This window comes from Vespa velutina, chromosome 2, assembly GCF_912470025.1.
Source record: "Vespa velutina chromosome 2, iVesVel2.1, whole genome shotgun sequence".
NCBI lineage: Eukaryota > Metazoa > Arthropoda > Insecta > Hymenoptera > Vespidae > Vespa > Vespa velutina.
The window spans coordinates 2580490-2599536 of NC_062189.1; the positions used below are offsets into that span (position 1 = coordinate 2580490).

The following is a 19047-nucleotide window of genomic DNA, read 5'->3' on the forward strand; positions in this document are numbered from 1 at the left end:
AAGAGAGAGAGAGAGAGAGATAGAGAGAGAAAGAGAGAAAGAAAGAATGACAAAGGATTCGGATAATTCGAATCAATTTCACTACTACAGTTAAAGACTTTTGATGAAACAATGTAACAATCTAGGGGAGAGGAAATCGTTGAATTGCCGTTGCAAAGAGGCTTCAAAGTACGAAATTCCCCAACGAATCCTACGTGTATCTCTGCGAAAAAGGGGCTGTGCGTTGCGTAGAGCGCATAGTCGACGTGCCTACCGTGCCTTTTACAATCTCACATTACTTTGGCCACGGAGACGTAAAGAGGAATTCATCCTCGGGTTGCAGAGACTCAAACAAAATCGGACTAAGCCCCTGTCGGAGGAAATTCTATTGCAAATTCCTCGATTTATTACGAAAATCTTTAAAGTAGTATCATATTTCTCTTCGGTAATATATATATACGTACGCATAAACGTAACGTTTGATCAGATTTTATACAAATAATATTTACATTTACGTTCATGTATATGTAAGTACATCTCTATGAATATCCAACGTAGCCGTTATTTATTTATTTATTTATTTATTTATTTATTTATTTATTTGCATACTTATTTATGTAGATATAAATATTTGTATGCGCAAATAATAAATATATCATTGGAACGTGTATACTAATTACAATTTTCAATCTGAAATTTGACGATCTTTTTCTCTTTCTCTCTCTCTCTCTCTCTCTCTCTCTCTCTCTCTCTCTCTTTATTTGGCATTCGACAAATTCACGAACTCGGAGTCTTAGCACGATTTAACGGCAAAAAAGTTCTAAGTCCTCTCGTTAACTTAACTATTTATTATCGAAAGTTGTAAGGTCTCGGCAAACAACAAATGATACAATGGTACAAGTTACAAGTACATGAAGTCCCGAAAAGTGATAATGTTATACTGAGTTCCGAGTTCTGAGTCGTGAGTTGCAAATTACTTTAATTCCGAATGTAGTATAGTTCTGAGTCCTATATGGAATAAGAACTGCAAACAAAACTGATGAAAAACACATACATAAGCGCGCGCGCGCACACACATATAGACTGACCTGTGGGTCACAGTCTAACTCTCTCTCTCTCTCTCTCTCTCTCTCTCTCTCTCTCTCTCTCTCTCTCTCTCTCTCTCTCTCTCTCTCTCTCTCTCTCTCTCTCTCTCTCTCTCTCTCTCTCCCCTCTATCCTTTCCAAACTAAGGGTCACGTTACTCATATCGATACCACTGAGAGTAACCAAATCCCTCCTCTAATAAAGGGAGCGAAGATGGAGTTAAAACTTTTAACGTTATGATCAGTAAAATTATCTAAATGTAAAAGATTCTTAAAAGATAAAGTTTATGATGACGTTTTGGAAAAATATAAATAATACCTTAATGAGTTTAACTCTGTTTACATTTTTAATCGTTAAATTCATTTATAAGAAATTAAGAAATCTTCGAACGTTACACACGTATTTTTGAGTTTCTATCAATACTGCCCGATAAGAATGAATTATCCTATAATATCCTTAAATTTATGTTTTGCAATTTTTTTTATATTCTTCACTTGAGAATTTTAATTAATTGTTTAAAGGTTCGTAATTATAATGAATAATACATTTAAATTGCGAAACGTTCATTGTCCAAGAAAACATCATAAATTAAGAGTGGTCAGTTTTAAAACACCCTCTCTCTCTCTCTCTCATTCTCTCTCTCTTTTCATAAAAAAGAAAGAAAAAAAAAAAAAAAAAAAAAAAAAAAAAAAGAAGGAAACCGTGTAAGACCAAACATTCGTAAAAGGCGTAAAACACGGAATTAACATTAATTTCATTAAACCACGAGGAAGGTTATATTCGAGCGTCGAGCTTCATTAAACCTGAGAATTTCATTAAAACTGCCGACGAAGATCTGATTAACCTTTATTACATCTCATTTGCTTTAATGCGCACGAGATTTTCTTTCCGACGATTTTTTTTTCTTCTCACTCTTTCTCTCTCTCTCTCTCTCTCTCTCTCTCTCTCTTTCTTTCTTTCTCTCTCTCTCTCTTTTTTTTCTACCTTTCCCTTTCCTAAAGGCAGTACCTAACGCGCGATTAACCTGTCAAACTCATCGTTTTCTTCCGCTCGCTTCGATCCCCCGAGGAACAATCACTCGTTATCGGACAAAGGAGGCACGGCGACGCGACATGAACACAAGGCAGAACTCGCCAGTGATGGTGGGAGATGGGCGGAAACGGGGACAGAAGGTTGGGAGGGTGGGGTTGGGGGTGGAGAATGGCGATCCGGGAATAGGGACGAAAAGGGATTGACTGGGTTGGTTAATTATCGTTCAGGCATCGAAAATTACGTTATGGAGGAGGACCACGATTCTTCGGAAAATAAATGCTACCGACGTGAACAAATTTTTCAAATGCAAGAAAATATAAAACGAAGAGAATGAAAGGGAGAGAAAAGGGGTGGAGATGGAGGGGGGGAGTGGGGTTATGAGGAGAAGGAAAAAGGGTGAGAGGGAAAAGGAGAAAGAAAGAATAAGAAGAAAAACCAAAAGAGATAACCGTCGATAATTTTGCCCATTGTTCCAAGTCCATAGCTGGCAAACGACTCTTTCGTGAATAACAACTTCGAGAACGATCTTGAAAGATAGTGAAGTAGAACGAGAAAATGGGAAGTAAATTTTCTATCTCTTTCTCTCTTTCTCTCTTGCTTGCTTGCTTACTTTCTTACTACTATCGACGCTTATCAGACGATTCGGGACACCATCATTATCTTTCTCTCTCTCTCTCTCTCTCTCCCGTTTCCCCTTTTCCCTCTATTTGAACGAAAACTTAGACGATGTAGATGGTAACGTTGCTCTCGATAATCGATGATCCCACAGAGCCTCAGTCGGCCATTTGCGGAAACGGCGTGGTGGAAGAGGGTGAGGAGTGCGATTGTGGATGGGAGGAGGACTGCAATGATCCTTGTTGCCACCCTCAACGGCTCCATCATGTCCCTCATGAGATACCTTGTCGCCTTGCCGATGGCGCAGTTTGCAGTCCCAGTCAGGTGAGTAACCCTTCTCACATGCTCCATTTGTTGACCCTTGAGAAACGTTCGTTCCATCGATGAACGATCATTATATGCGTGTTCTTAGAATCTCTCATCTTATTTTCTATCAGATATCTCGTATATATTCTCTAATAAAAATCATCGTTTTAATAATTTCAAAAATTCACTGTAAAAATTTTCTCGCGTACGCTTGAAATTGAGATCGTATGATTAACGGAATTTGAAAGAAGGGGAGGGAAAGGGGGTGGGGGAGGGGGAAAGAGGAAGAAGAAAACATGAATAGAATAGCTCGTTCATGCTTGGATTGACTGAAAAGTTTTGCTCAGTTGTAAAATTAGCGAGTATACGATTTCAATAGAAATCACGTTTTATATTGATCTATATACGTGAATGTATGCGCGGAATTTTAAATGTAATTATTTTGTTTCCATTATCCGAATAAAGTTTAATGCGTTTGATGCGTTTCATTTCGGTCGACGACTTTTCGATCACTTTAAACTAAAAATAAAATTTCGATCGATCTTACTTCCCTTTTATAAATGGGACGAGCGAACGGACTCTCTTTCTCTCTAATTAGTTCTCTTCGTAAATTTGACGTAACTCGTGTACTGACGTTTTTTGCCTTCCCATTGATTACTCCTCCTTCTCCTTCTTCTTCTTGTTCTTCTTCTTTTTTTTTACTCTTTTTACTTTTACTTCATGCGAGTTCACCAAGAAAAATAAAGGCTCTATCGTTCAAGAAGAATGTGAACTATTTTTATATATAAATAAAAAGAATCGTTCAAATCAAAAGGGATTTATATTTAACGATATATCGGCAAACTCTCAAAAAGCTAAATGATAAATAATGAAGAAATGTTAGAAATTTCGATGAGATTTAATTTTTATAAATGGTTTCTTCGATAATCCTTTCTTATCTATATACTATATATTTCTATCTTCAAAATCTATATTTCACATACAGAGATAAACTCCGAATCATAATCAAATAATTATCATTTGTTTGGAAACTAAAGTAAAGTTCGATATTTCGCTGGTATGCAATGGATAATTAAACGCGTATTCGACGAGCCACCGATAATGAGTAAGGGATCCCTTAACGTCGTAACAGCTATCTTCCCTCCTTCTGATCTTATGGGATAGAGAATGGTGCTTTCACACGATCCTAATTTATGCACTAATTCGCCATGCACTTCGCGGTGAACTTTACCGTACGTCCGTTCACAAACTCATTCTCTCACTCTCTCTATCTCTCTCTATCTCTCTCTATCTCTCTGTATACGTATATATGAATATCTCTCTCAACATAGTAGTACAAGGTCTCTTATATGTAAAATCAACGCGAATATTCAAAGAAGCAGCGGCAGTAGCAGTACTGAAGGGTGAGAAATTCCCTTCACGCGAAATTAAATACAACTGGAAAAATTCAACGGTTCTCGTTAAACCAAGCGAAAAACGGAACACCATTTTCGAGATCATTCGTTATTAACAGAGCACCCACGAAGAGAATGGCATTTAAATTATTGCATTCTCTCTCTCACTCTCTCTCTCTCTCTCTCTCTCTCTCTCTCTCTCTCTCTCTCTCTCTCTGCTTTATTCCGCTACGAATAGAGCGAGCCAATGATAATAAAGCGCGATAAGTTAAGTGAAGAACGTGCAAATTTTAACGAACCTGTTGTAACGTAGCACGATTAGAAACATTTTTAACGATCACATCTGTCAAATATTTTATTACATACGGTGGTAATAAAATGAAATAATAGAATCGATAAAATTTAAATATTATTGAAAAGTATATAAACATGACTGATTAAATTAAAATCTCATTTCTTTCCGGCAATAAAAGTGAAATGTCTACAAACGATTGGAAGATGAAATCAAGACGTTTATGAGAGGATCGAAAGAGCGAAAGATAGATAGATAGATAGATAGATAGATAGATAGATAAAGAGAGAGAGAGAGAGAGAGAAGTGGTGAAGATCTAATTTTCGAACGTCAGTCTTCAACATGATCGTCGTAGTTGTCGGTAACGTCGCGTTGTTCGCGGCTAGCGGTATCCCAGAAAATGGGAATAATTAATCAAAGGAGAATCGAGGTGATTCCTATCAAGATAGAAAAGGAGATATACTTCGTTAACGTGGAACGAGATAAAACAATTAATCTTCGCCACTTTGTAATTCAAGTAAATGGAAATATTTCCGAACTCCATCGTATAAAGAATTGATCTTTTCTTTTAAATTTACTGAGAGCATATAGTTTTCAACAAATGCACGTTAAAACGCTCGAATATATACATACGGAAAATCGAAGACAAAAGTATATTGGCTTAATGACTATCGATCGATAAAGAATATGAAGGGAAGAAAATGTTAATGAAATTTTCTGCCCATCAAGAGACATTTCTCTGACTAACTGCCAAACGAAAGCAAACAAACGTCGAGAGCTTTCGAGTTTTCGTACATATCTACCTACGTATATACGTGTATACAGCAAAATCTCCTCTGCCTTCTTCTCCTTCTCTCCCTGTTCCTCTTCCTTTTCCTCTTCCTCTTCCTCTTCCTCTTCTCCTAGATACAACCTCTCGGGCCAGTATACTTGCGGTGGTGGTGATTCTCGCGTGGAACCACTACCGTCGGCTTGCTGCTCTAAAGTTCGTTGGAATTAATCCAACGACGAGTACCGATTCAACGAGTCGTTACGATATAGGAAAAGCGAGAGAGCTCATTACCGAGTATTTAAAGAGCTTTCTCTCTTTCTCTCTCTCTAGATATATATATATATATATATATATATATGTATATGTGTGTGTACATATCTCTCTCCATATACCATATATGTGTATATATATATATATACATTTCTCTCTCTTATTTCTTCTGTTAATCTCAATTTACCATGCAAAACCCACTTCTGAATGTAATGAATTTAAAAGCTCAACGCATATGGATCTTGAAAGAGAAAGAGAGAGAGAGAGAGCAAAAAAGAATGTAGGAAATACCGGTTGCTCGTTTACACGAATTTTTAAATTGCCGGCAAGTAGTTTACATTTATTTTTTCTACATCTTTCTCTGTCTCTCTTTCTCTCTCTCTCTCTCTCTCTCTATCTATCTATCTATCTCTATCTATCTATCTATCTATCTATCTATTTATCTATCTATTTATTTATCTCTTCCTCACTCTCTCTCTCTCTCTCTCTCTCTCTCTCTCTCTCTCTCTCTCTCCAAAAAAAGTACTCAAGATTTGTTCCAATCCATTCGTAAAGAAATGAATCTAACGAGAGTTAGACAAACCTGACGAGACGCTTTCAACGAACGGGAAGAAAATATTTTCGCTGTCTACGTCTGCATATCTACGAAAGGAAATACGATTGGAGAATGGATATAGAGGAATGAGAGGTAAACGAATGTGGAAAATCCAACAAGAGGAAAACATCCGTTGGTTGGAACGAGATAAAAGAGGATCTTGGAGACAGACGAAGAAGGAAAAAAAAAGAAAAAAAAAAGAAAAAAGGGAATAGAGAAAGACGAAGATGAAAAAGAAGAAAAAGAAGAAGAAGAAGGGAAAAGAAAATCGAATCTAACTCAAGAGAGAGAGAGAGAGAGAGAGAGAGAGAGAGAAAGTAGGAACTCGATGCATTAGGTGCATCGTGAGAGTCTGAAGAAAAGTGCCGGATGCAAAACACGCAGAGATCCGTTGGAACGCAAGGACGTAGACGAATGAACGGGTTCCCCCTTTCGAGACAGCCTTCTTTTGCTAAAGAAACAGAAAAAGAGAAAGGAAGGAGAAACGATTCTTTCCTCCGCATTCTTTTCTCTCGAACGTGGCTGAAAGAATGCCGGAAAAAGGCGCGAGGTGCTTTATATTTCGCCAGTTACGCTTCACGATCTACGACTTTCCCTAACTTTTCTATACCTTTTTATTTTTTTCTTTTTCTTCTTTTCTTTCCCCCCTTTTTTTTCCTCTTCTTCCTTTTCTTTTTTCTATTTTCTTTTTTTTCTTTTTTTTTTTTTTTTTTTTTTTTTGAACACCGTTCACTTGTAATCCATATCTGAAAATAAATACCTAGCGTGTATTATCGATTAACGAAAAGCGTGATGTTCAACGTGAAGATATTGAAATTAGAAATAAAAAATCTTAAATTGATTTAAGAAAAGAAAAAAAAAAAAGGAAAAGAAAAAGAAAGGAAAAAAGAATATAAGTTGTTTATATTCCAAATATAGATTTAGATAATCTTTAAGTGTTTACATCAAATGATTCGCAATGATTTCTAATTTCTAATGTATTAATAGAAATGAATAAAAAGAATAAAAAAAAAAAAAAAGAAAAGAGAAAACAAAAAGAAAAAAAGAGAGAGAAAAAGAAGTAGAAGAAGAAGAAGAGGAGGAAGAAGAAAGAAAAGAAAAAAGAAGGGGACGTATTAAGAAAATATTTCTGAATTATAAATTTCAGTCGCGAGAATTATCGGGAAAATTTCACGAACGTGAAATTAACTCATCGACTTATTTCAAGAATTCTTGAGGTTGACGATCCACGAATGACAAACTCGAACGTTTCTGCTATATCGTCGTACCGCATGTCCTCCTTACGATCACCCATACACACCACACTGTCTCCTGTATTGAAATTCGATAAATTGATTCGTCCGACTATCTCGTGTTATTGCGTTCCGTCCAGCGTGAGAATGAAATTGAGATCGGTTGGAAGTCAGAATACGGCTACGATGATGACGACGAAGGCAAAATCGCGTTCTTTATTCCATTCTCGCTTCCGAATACTCCCTCTAGCCATGGGTCAAGCTACCCTTATGTATATATTCATGTATATACGTGTCCGATATATACATCTATGGATGTTTTACATACACTTACAAACATTTTACGAGTCGATGGAAAAAGCTCGGACCGTAGCAGCCACTTATTTCTTCGCTTTTTACACATAGATATTGAGCTTCGATTTGACCCACGAATTCTCATATGTACTTTTCGATTTCCTACGAGGATGTTCTCTCTCTCTCTCTCTCTCTCTCTCTCTCTCTCTCTCTCTCTCTCTCTTTCTTTTTCTCTTTACCTCTTTCTCTCTTTCTACTTTTAGTACTCGTTCGCACGCAAAATCGACTTGATTTTTATACAAGAAATTCGACTGGCATTTGACATTCAAAATCGTGAAGGAATTCAGCCGTGAAAAGTCGTGTACGATAACGATACATTTATACTGCTTTACCTATTTTTCATCTAATACGTACAATCTATATCTATATCTATTTTATATATACATACATATATATATATATATATATATATGTATGTATGTATGTATGTATGTATATCGTATATCGACTTGTTCTACTAGCATTTACCACTCTACCTCCTCCCTATCCTTTATCATTCCACCAAACCAACGTGAAGAGCTTTCAAAGCTTCATACACGATGAATATATGAAAGATCGTTGTATAATAAAAACTCTATGTAACGTTCTCAAACTCACAATTAGTCCAACCACAGCCTTCTGGTAGTCTACCCTTTGAAAGCATCCTTTTCAAATCCGAATTTTCTGTTTGCTCTCATTAACAAAGTTCCGCAAAGCTTTGTCGAGTAAAAAAGCGATGCTCGTGATGTTCCGACATATCTCGCGCGTGCCCACGATGAGAGGATTTATCTGAAAGAAAATTTGAATATGAATCATCGTACGTACATACGTACGTATTGTTTCCTGAATAAATTCGAAGAGAGAAAGGAAAAAAAAAAACAAAAACAAAAAAAGAAAAAGAACAAAAAATATAATAAAAAAAAAAAAAAAAAAAAAAAAAAAAAAGAAGCAAGAAAGAAATAATCGTCTGACAATGAAAACGTAAAATGTTCGAGTCAAAAGTTAAATATCAAACGAACTTTTTACTTTTTTTTTTTTTTTTTTTTTTTTTTTTCCATTCCCAAAGTTCAATATTTCATATCCAAACGTAATAATCAAATATTTTCAACGGACTATTTAAATTCCATACTTTTCTAATCAAAACGATCCTTCGTATATGAAAAGTAAATCTCTATAAATTAAATATAATATCTCCATGTGTACATATATATATATATATATATGTACATATATATATATATATACAAACGTACAAATGTACAAATAAAGAAAACCTTTGGACAAAAGTTCTTTTCAATATTTTTCCATAGTTGACACGCAAGTCAGCCAATAACATGATCGCATCTTGCTTTGAGTACCATTAACGGATTCCCACAGAGACCATACTGATCTCACAGTCTCTCTCTCTCTCTATCTCTCTCTCTGATCTTCGTATCTCTGTCGCAGGGACCGTGCTGCACGTCGGCTTGTACTTTACGCAGCGGGGACAAGTGCAGGGACGACAACGGATGCAGGGACGCGAGCTTTTGCGACGGCCGAGGTCCCCAGTGTCCGCCATCCATCAACAAACCCAACAAGACCATATGCAACGAGGAGTTCGTCTGCTACATGGGGGTGAGAATACATGAGTCTATTTCCATCTCTCTTCTCTCTCATACACATACACTTATTTAGGTACTAGCATACATGTTGTGCAGAATCACACAGAGTCCTTTCGAGCATTCTCCAACGAGCGAGACGAGGAGAATACAACCTCACACACCACTTGGCTACTTCACTACTTCACTCTACTTACTCGCATACCACTCTATTTCTCCTTTACGTATGCAATCATATCCATACACATATATATATATATATATATATACACACAAACGTACACACACATAGGCACCACTATCAAGTTTCACGTTACCCGTTACCTAGTATTGATCTACAACCACGAATTTATGGACGCAGACGATTCCTGCCTTTGTCAAATTCCATCTGCGCCGGTAGAGAAAGAGAGAGAGAGAGAGAGAGAGAGAGAGAGAGAGAGAGATTTTATTCGTAAAACTTCTCTGAATGATCATCCATCGATCGATTTTTTGTAAAAATTGAAAAACTGTCTCTAGCTATCTCACATTCCCTAGTCGTCGTGCATTGTTATTTCATTTTTGTTTAATGGATATATATTTTTCCCTTCAATGATTTTTACGAATTTTTATAATGCAATTAAATATTCACGAAACGAAATAAATTGTCGTCGACGTCGTATCGGATATATCGAATACGATAGTTTTCATCAGATAAACAAGAAAGGAAGGGACACACATTGGAAAGAGTTGGATGAATCGAGTTTTGGCACTTTTTTTTCTCTCTTTTTTTCTTTTTTTTTTTTTTTTTTTTTTTTTACGAATACATGGAAAATGGAAACGTAGAGGAAATGTTTCTCGTCGAAAAATTACGATACACAAAGTTAATACGGAATCTGTCAGGTCACACTATTCGTTTCGTATGAACGAATAAAGTTTGCTCGCTTAATCGCTATCGTCTATAATAATGCTCGAAATCCAAACGAAATAGTCGAATAGTACGTATTTGTAAAAGAATATTAATAGAAGTGAAATACATGAAATACGTGAAAATAGAGCAATGGTGTTGATGGTAATAGAACTCACAGGGCATTAATTACATGCGTATGAAGCTTTTGTTCTCTTTCTACTTCCTCTCTCTCTCTCTCTCTCTCTCTCTCTCTCTCTCTCTCTCTCTCTCTCTCTCTCTCTCTCTCTCTTCCTCAATCGCCAATTGAATACCCGTACGGTAAAATAGCCGGTCGCTATTAATATAATAATTAATTCATACGTCGCCAATTTCGTTTTGCATATGCCATATATGTATAATATTATATCAACATGCGAATATTTGAGATATAGAAATATCGACGGTGATTATGGCTTTGACGTCTGCTATCCCTCGAGGCCGTGGTCATTTCGTTAGATGTGACGTAGATATTTCTCGATTAATACAACATAATCTCAAAATACCAGATAGAAATAAACCGATTCATAGCTGAAAATAAAGGGGCATATTTGTTTCTTTTTTTATCAATGGACATGTAAACGAAATATATATAATATATTTCGATATAATAAATAGAGAATCATTGTAAATATATAAGGAATAACATTTAAAAGAAGATTTTGTTTTTCAAATAATTCCTAACTTATTTCGATTTGATAAACTTTTAATATACGTTACGAATTCAATTATTTCTCCTTTATATGACAAATATGATGTTATATTGGAAAATAAAATTGAATTGTTTATCATCGTCGATAGACTAATTTAATTCTATTATCGAATTCCCTTAATACTAATGCAAAGATCATTTTTTTCTTTCGTTCCAACGTTCGTTTAATTGCATAGAGAATAATATTACGATAAGGGACGATTTTTATGAGCGTTCCTCACGACTATCTCAACGAGAATACGCCGCACTTACGGAATTGCCGCGGCGCGTCGAATTTACGATTCCCGGCAGAGCCGCTTCTTGGCTAGTAACTTATTCATTGAGCTCTGTCTAGCGTTTCCGTGATCGTACGTTAGTAGTAGTCATAATAGCAAGTATACGGTGTGTGAATTACGGTGCTAATAGAACCAAGAAAGAGAGAAAGAGAGAGAGAGAAAGAAAGACGATGAATCGGTTGAATAAGACTGGCGTATGGTAAATAAAGAAAAATGTAGGTAAAAATCATTTAAATCATTTTCAGGAAAAAAAAAAAGTGATATCGATTCGATTTATTTCCAATATCATAATCCTGCAAATCCTGAGAATACGAAAAATTTATTAAAAAATTTTCTAATAAAATTTAATGCTTAAGGATGCAAAATTTTAAATATTAAATTTTCATCAAAAGTAATGTCCAAATTTTTTCATCGATCTATTAGGTAGATATTACTAAATTTACGCGCTTTATAAAATGTTAATGAATTCGATAAAAAAGAAAGCGAGAGAGAGAAAGAAAGAGAGAGAGAGAGAGAGAGAGAGAGAGAGAGAAAATATCTTATCGAGAGAGCAAATTAAAAAAAGAAGAAAAGAAAAAGTTAAAAGGAGGAGTAACAAAATCAAGATATCCCAGCGATTATTTCGTTTTAACTAACGGAACAAATAAGGGCTCCGATGGTGGAACGAGCGTGATAAAATCTAACGCTCGAACTGCTTCCGTGTAACTTCTCAGCACGAATCGCAGAAGGGGAAAGTTTGGCCGTACCTACAGGTCGAGAAACAATCGCCATTACAACGGCACTCGCGTCAGAGACGTACAGAGTTACGAATTTCCGTAGGGCGAGATCGTTCGAGTTGCATCGAGGCCACCTTATCGACTCTACGTGACTTTAATAAAGATGAGTTCAAGGACTTTGAGTAGTCATAGACTATATATATATATATATACACATACGTGTAAGTATTATACATATACCTCTATTGTTTCTGAAACAAACAAAACTCTCATTACGTTCTATTCGACATAGTTGTCATAGAGGAAATTTGAAATACATAATCAAGATCCGATTTTAAATGTGGGGGGAAAAAAAAAAAGGAAAAAAAAAAGGTTAAAGAAAAAGAAAAGAAATCATAAATAATCTAAAGTATTCATTAGAGAAACACAATTTTCTTCTTGACGCGAACGTACAAACGTCTCCCCTTACTCTGTTCGATTCAGAGAACGTCGAATTCGGTGTGGAGCCGAGGATGCGACGTCGACGTCTCATTGTTGCCGACGGTGCGGAAACGCCAAAGCAAATTGCAAACTTTCGGGGACGTAGCGCGGCAGCTGACTTCTCTCCCTGTTTCTCTCTCTCTCTCTCTCTCTCTCGCGCGCTTTCTCCCACTCACACTCTCTCTCTCTCTCTCTCTCTCTCTCTCTCTCTCTGTTAGCATCCATCGCCTCTCCACTTCTCTCATCTCCTCTTTCGACCAACCGACCAACCGACGTTATTGTACTTGCAAATTAGAAACCGACTATTTCGGGAATATCGATTTCCACGGCTCGTACATACGAGAGAAAAGCCCTCTACCCTCTACCCTCTACCCTCTACCCTCTACCCCTTTCTCTCCTCCTTCTCCTCCTCTTCCACTTCCTCTTCCTTCCTCAACAGTCGACTTGCCTCTTCGCGTACCAACGTTTTCCACTCGGCTGAATAGAATCGAATGTATCTGATCCTCGTTACCCGAAGCACCCATTCTCTCTTTCTCCTCGACGAAAAACAAATAGTAAGCTCGATTTTCCTACGTCCAACCTACCTACGACAATGTAGTAACATACTCATTTACCAGACTGTATGTATCTCTCTCTCTCTCTCTCTCTCTCTCTCTCCCTCTCTCCTACTCTCTCTTTCTCTCCGTGACAAGCAGGGACCATTTAATTACCAATCCGTTCTGTTCCTCTATCAGATAAGTTATCTTTGCAATTTGTCTTACCAGTCTGGAAATAAATTTGTTTCAATTAAAAAATATTTTTATATGTTACTATTATACAATACTTAAATACGAACTAACGTAAAAATTAACATTGATAATTATAAAACTGTAAACTAAAAAGATATATATATATATATATATATATATATATATATATATCTATATATATATATATATATATATATATATATATATATATATATATATCTTTATGATGATCGTCAATCGCGTGCTTGAAGAGACATCGGATGAGATTATACCTATCACCGAATTGACATACTATTGTCTCTATCCTTGTAGTCGATGAAACGATAATGTCATTGAAGATATGACAAACAGAACAAAGCTTAAATTCGTCCTATCATGAACATGGGATATTCATACGTTTCAAGTATCGTCCTTCGTCATTTCGATCCCATAGACTACTCCACTCTCTATTCCCTCTCGTCGCCTTTGATATCTCCTGTAAATCATTGTCCTCTTGTATAGAGCGATAATTGTAAAGCAATGGTGGTAGTTTATCGGATCTTCGCATTGCTTTCAGGAATGCACCGGCAGCATTTGCCTGGCTTACGGTTTGGAATCCTGTCAGTGTATCGCAGGACCAGAGGATCCACCGACCAAGAGCTGTGAACTCTGCTGTAAATTACCAGGAGAGGATCAACCGTGCTTGTAAGAGAAATCATCGTTATACGTAATAGTATCTTGTCTATAGCTTCCACTATGAAAGCTTTTCAGTTAATAATGATCCTATTAATAAGAGAAACGTGATTAAGATTATCTTTAAAATTTGATAAAATATATGTACATTTCAAATTTCAAACTGCATGTAAAATACAGTTATAACAATTTTTTATCTTATTTTCTCGACTATTTCATATGGAATTACTTTTTTTACTTTTTTCTTTTCTTCTTTTTTTTTTTTTTTTTTTTTTTTCATTTGACACACCTTTCATTTTCTCTGAATTAAAACATAATCTCATAATTGGAATTTAAACAATTGGAATTAAAAGTTTTTCATTGTCGGTAGGACAATGAAATTTATAATAATTTATTACACACACACACACACACACGCGCGCGCGCGCACACGTACGCGTGTACATACTAATCTTTCGATCGAATTATTGAATTAGCCTGTTTTAAAAATTTTTAATAGAAAATACTATGAAAAGAATTTAGACATTGATTTAGGCTTATTGTCTAATTTGCTTATTGGCAAATACATTAGCAATACCCTAATATTGTATGAGCTATAGTATCTAAAATTGTATAAGCTATAAACAAAAGTCTCGAGACGGTAATCTCGACCACTCGAATGAATTCACAATGGACTTAATGGATAACTTGAGCAACATGAAAAAATATTTAAACATTAAATAATGAGAGAGACACAAATAGTGAGAGAGACGATGACTAGACAACGACAATCTTCAAACGTATATATAAAATGTGAAAAGTGTTTTTCTTAGCCGTGTAAAAAAAGTTAAATTGAAGTTGGGAGCGTACAAACACTTTCTTCGATTAAAAGGGTAAGAAAAAGCTTTAAAAAAGTAAATTCTTTTTTACAGGTCGTCCTTTGCTTGGAATTCAGCTCCTTACGATATACCGGACATGCTTTCAAAACCTGGTACACCTTGCAATGACTACAATGGTTACTGCGACGTTTTTCAAAGATGCCGAGAGGTACATTCTTCTCTCTTTTATATCGATTATAAAAATATGAAATATAAGAAAAAAAAAAAAGGAAAAAAGGAAAGCTTATGAAATTATTGATATTATTGAATAACTTACGTCATGTTATGTAAGTTATTTCCTTGTACGTGCATAGGTTGATCCAAGTGGCCCTCTGGCCACCTTAAGAAGGCTTCTTCTATCTGATGCAAGTCTTGCTAACTTTCAACGATGGATTATCGATCGTTGGTATATAGTTGCCTTGATGATTCTCCTTCTGCTATCCATATTGGTAAGATCTATTAAAAAGAATAATTATATTAATATTACAACATTATCAGAAAAGATAAAAATGATGGATTTTAAATTCCTTGTTTTATAATTATTGAAATTAAAATATATAATAATGAATATATAAATTAAAAATTCTTTTTTTATTTATTATTGTAAAATTAAATGAATTAAGTAATCGTGAATACTTTGTTTTTCTATTTCTTTTTTTTTTTTTCTTTTTTTTCGATTAATACACTGTCCAATAATTTATCGTATAGATCTTAGCTCGAGTTAGAGAGAAAGAGAGAGAGAGAGAGAGAAAATGAAAATTAAAAATAAATTCTATTCCAGTGCGTGGTTACGAGGCTGCTAAGTAAACGGCGAGTCCCACGTATGAAAATTCTTCCAACGTCACAGGAAACACGAGAGGAGATCGTAAGAAGGGAAGAATCTTTGTCAAAAGATCATGCAACATCAAACGTTGCTAAGATAAGATCGATGAACATTTCGCACATCAAAAAGCGTATAGTCGAAACTATGAAAAGCATCGTATCGCCGCGTGGTAAGAGAAACGACGAAGAGTCCTTGCGGGCGAGTACCTGTATCTCCAGGATTCTACGTATTTTAGAAAAGGACGCTACTCGAGCGGTCGATCGTTCGGAAAAGCAGAGCTTGAACGAGATCGAGGAGGTGGAAGGTAAAAGGAGGAAAAATAGAACCGAGAAGAGACGAGAGAAAAGGAGAAAAGAAATGGAAGAGGAAGAATCGGAAAAAAAAGAAAATAGGAGAATACTTCTTCCTCGTGTCGAGTGCCAGATGAACGAGAGAAATCTGGGAAGATGGCGGAGAATCTCTATTCTTCTATCGGGAAGAACTATTCCAAGGAACTTGACTTCCTCGGAGGCAAAGATAACGGCAAGCTCGTACAACGTCGAAAGCGGAGTTTGTAAAAATTCGACGAATTATCAGAGCGAACCATTGGTTGTGCCGGACACGCCCGATACGCCGATCGATACAGTCGAAGGAAGAATGCAAACGTCAGATTTGACGGTCCTCTTACCAGAAAGTTAGTCGTGGGATATTTTTCTTTTATTCGACTTCTTTATTACATTATTGATGAACTGCAAAGTCGGATATAATTGTGTATCTCTGAAGAGCTTGTAAATATTGTATATATTCGTCAAATCGATTAGTATATATTCATGTCGATCGTAGAACAAAGCATCTAGAATTCAAAATAAGAATGATGATGATGATGATGATGATGATGATGATGATGATCGAATAATCTGGATAAGAATGATTCGTATTTTAATCGAGTATAGAAGCGGACCAATCGTAGAGGAGGTCGTCCCGAAGTTTAGTGTCGGTGTATGTATGCGTTTAGAAGAATGTATAAGCAATCTCGATCATTATTGTAAAAAAAAAAAAAAATATAAATCATATGCTACAAATTCACTATATATCATAATCTTCGTCATTTCTAACCATTCTATCTCCTCTATATCCGCCATTTTCTCGTTCATCGTTCGATGCACTGCTACGCCATCTATCCGATCTATCGATATTTAAATTTTCAATCGATTTTCATTCGATTAAATTGTCGATCGATCTTTCATTCGTTACTTCGAAATCAAATTAGAAATTATTAAAATTATTAGTGCATGCGACAATGATACGTACGCTCGTAATCATTGATGAAAAAGTATATTTCGAGAAGGGGAAAAAAAAAAAAAGAAAAGAAAGGAAGAAAAAAAAATTGTTCACGCAACCGCAACGTTTTTGTTTCACCGTCTAAATTCAATTTTGACCGTTCGAAATGAACGCTTCGCTAAACGAATACTGTTATTCATCACTCTTGAATACTCTCGAAAAAGTTGATTTACTTTTAATGAGTTTTTCAAGCTAAATAAAGTTTAAATCACGATTGAAAAATAACTATGCAATAATTTCTATCCCTTTTCCCTTTAGACCCCAACTCCCCCCCACCTCACCCCTGATCACTCATCACCCATTCCACCTCATCCCGTTTCATACTCAACAAATCTCTTTAACTCTTTAATCGATTATAACCAACGATATTTTATCTATAATTTGAAGCATTATCGTAATTTTACAAAATGTCCTTTATACTCACGGTAATTTTCACGGCAGTTAATTCCTTTGTTGCGTTTATTTCACACGCGGTTAATTGGGATAATCAATTTACGATCGCCATTTCAATGGGGGGTGGGGGGGAAGGAGAAAAAACGCATCTCCAATAGGAAATATGAATTTTTGCTCGTCTTCGATTCACATTTGTTAAAATTTGTTACGACACGAAATAAATCCACCATTTTGTTTTCTCGAGAAATTCAAATTTGTTCAACCTGAAGCAAGATAATATCGTCAAACAATATCGATCGAAAAAAAATTGATACATGCTTATAAAGGACAAACAATGCTTTTCATAAATTATTTCGACGATTATAATCTAAAATAAATGCGATATATTTAATACGAGTTTGAAAACGTAATAAAAAAAAAAAAAGCTTAATCGTGATACAATACAAATCATACAGTAGAATTAATAGAATTATTTTAAGCGACTACGGATAACCTTTAAATATGCATTCGTGAATAATTTTTCTATGAAAAAAAAAGAAAAAAAAAAAAAAAAAAAAGAATTTACCGAAAAATATTCAACTCGGCTCGTCGATCTTTATGAAAATGCTGCATTTTCAAAGAATCAACGATATACGTAATAAAATTATTCTCAACTCTTTTTTTCAATATCTAACAAATCGCTTAATAATAATACTATAAGCATTCTCGGATTATATACATACGTCTTTCTCTTCGAATTAATTTATATTAATACACATTAGCCCACACAAGCTCGAGATAATTTATTGAGCCATCAAAAATAATGATCCATGAAGTTTGATCGATACTCAGAAACTAACTTCATTTGCCTTTTAGTGACCCCCCTCTCCCATCCTATCCCTCCTGTTCTATTTTACGTACGCAATAGCATAAAGAACTTCGACTGCTTTGTTGTTATTTCAAAGTCAAATTTAAATATGTACTTTGCCGATTAAGCGATTTCCATAATATTGCAAAGTCTAAGCGTATTTACATATACAACTGTTCTTTCTTTCTTTCTTTTTTTTTTTTTTACTTCTTTTTTTCCTCTTTTTCCTTTTCTTTTGACTTTAACCATCGCGTTTTATCCCTTTATTCAGCATTTTTACGAAATATTATCGCGGCTCGCTTATTATTTTTTTTTTTTTTCTTCTTCTTCTTTTCCTTTTTTCTTTTTTTTTTTTTTTCTATTTTTCTTTCGCTACACCCAATTAAAATTCATCATAGTCTATCTTCGTTCATCCTTCATCATGTTGGAAATATACGATAACCGTTAATTCTCAAGCTGTTACATGTTGCACCATCTATCGCAAGTGTTACCAACGTGAAAACGATTCTCGATATGTGAAATGTTCTAATTCGATATATCGTATCGTTTTTACGTTCGACACGGTACATCGATACACGCGTGGCTTCGTCGTCATATTCCTTTTTCAAGTGAAATCACGTAACGTCTGTATATGACACACATTATATACATATGTGTTCCATTAGTAGTAGTAATAGTAGTAGTGTAGTAGTAGTAACAACGATTGAGTGAGTCTTCTCTCGTAACGGATGGGAATTTGGTAAAAAGTATACTTAAACAGTTTTGAAACGGTTACGGT

General features: G+C 35.3%; 1 protein-coding gene and 1 long non-coding RNA gene across 5 annotated transcripts in view; one reads left to right on the forward strand and one right to left on the reverse strand.

Annotated features, from left to right (window-relative positions):
• The window catches only part of LOC124946418 (disintegrin and metalloproteinase domain-containing protein 10-like), a 159108-nt gene extending 142327 nt beyond the window's left edge, over positions 1-16781 (forward strand). For all 4 annotated transcript variants that reach the window (XM_047487099.1, XM_047487100.1, XM_047487098.1 and 1 more), the window contains 6 exons: positions 2866-3035; positions 9352-9519; positions 13914-14041; positions 14941-15055; positions 15201-15335; positions 15668-16781. In XM_047487099.1, the coding sequence (XP_047343055.1) occupies positions 2866-3035; positions 9352-9519; positions 13914-14041; positions 14941-15055; positions 15201-15335; positions 15668-16387 (1436 nt within the window). In that variant the 3' untranslated portion in view covers positions 16388-16781. The remainder of the gene's footprint in view (positions 1-2865; positions 3036-9351; positions 9520-13913; positions 14042-14940; positions 15056-15200; positions 15336-15667) is intronic.
• LOC124946422 overlaps positions 1-18466 on the reverse strand; it is a 77298-nt gene extending 58832 nt beyond the window's left edge. The window contains exons 1-7 of the long non-coding RNA XR_007100052.1: positions 18145-18466; positions 17454-17685; positions 15164-15342; positions 13754-14008; positions 13370-13373; positions 9264-13192; positions 8524-8694 (exon numbers count right to left, since the gene is read on the reverse strand). This is a non-coding gene — a long non-coding RNA (uncharacterized LOC124946422). The remainder of the gene's footprint in view (positions 1-8523; positions 8695-9263; positions 13193-13369; positions 13374-13753; positions 14009-15163; positions 15343-17453; positions 17686-18144) is intronic.
• Positions 18467-19047: the final 581 nt, after the last annotated feature.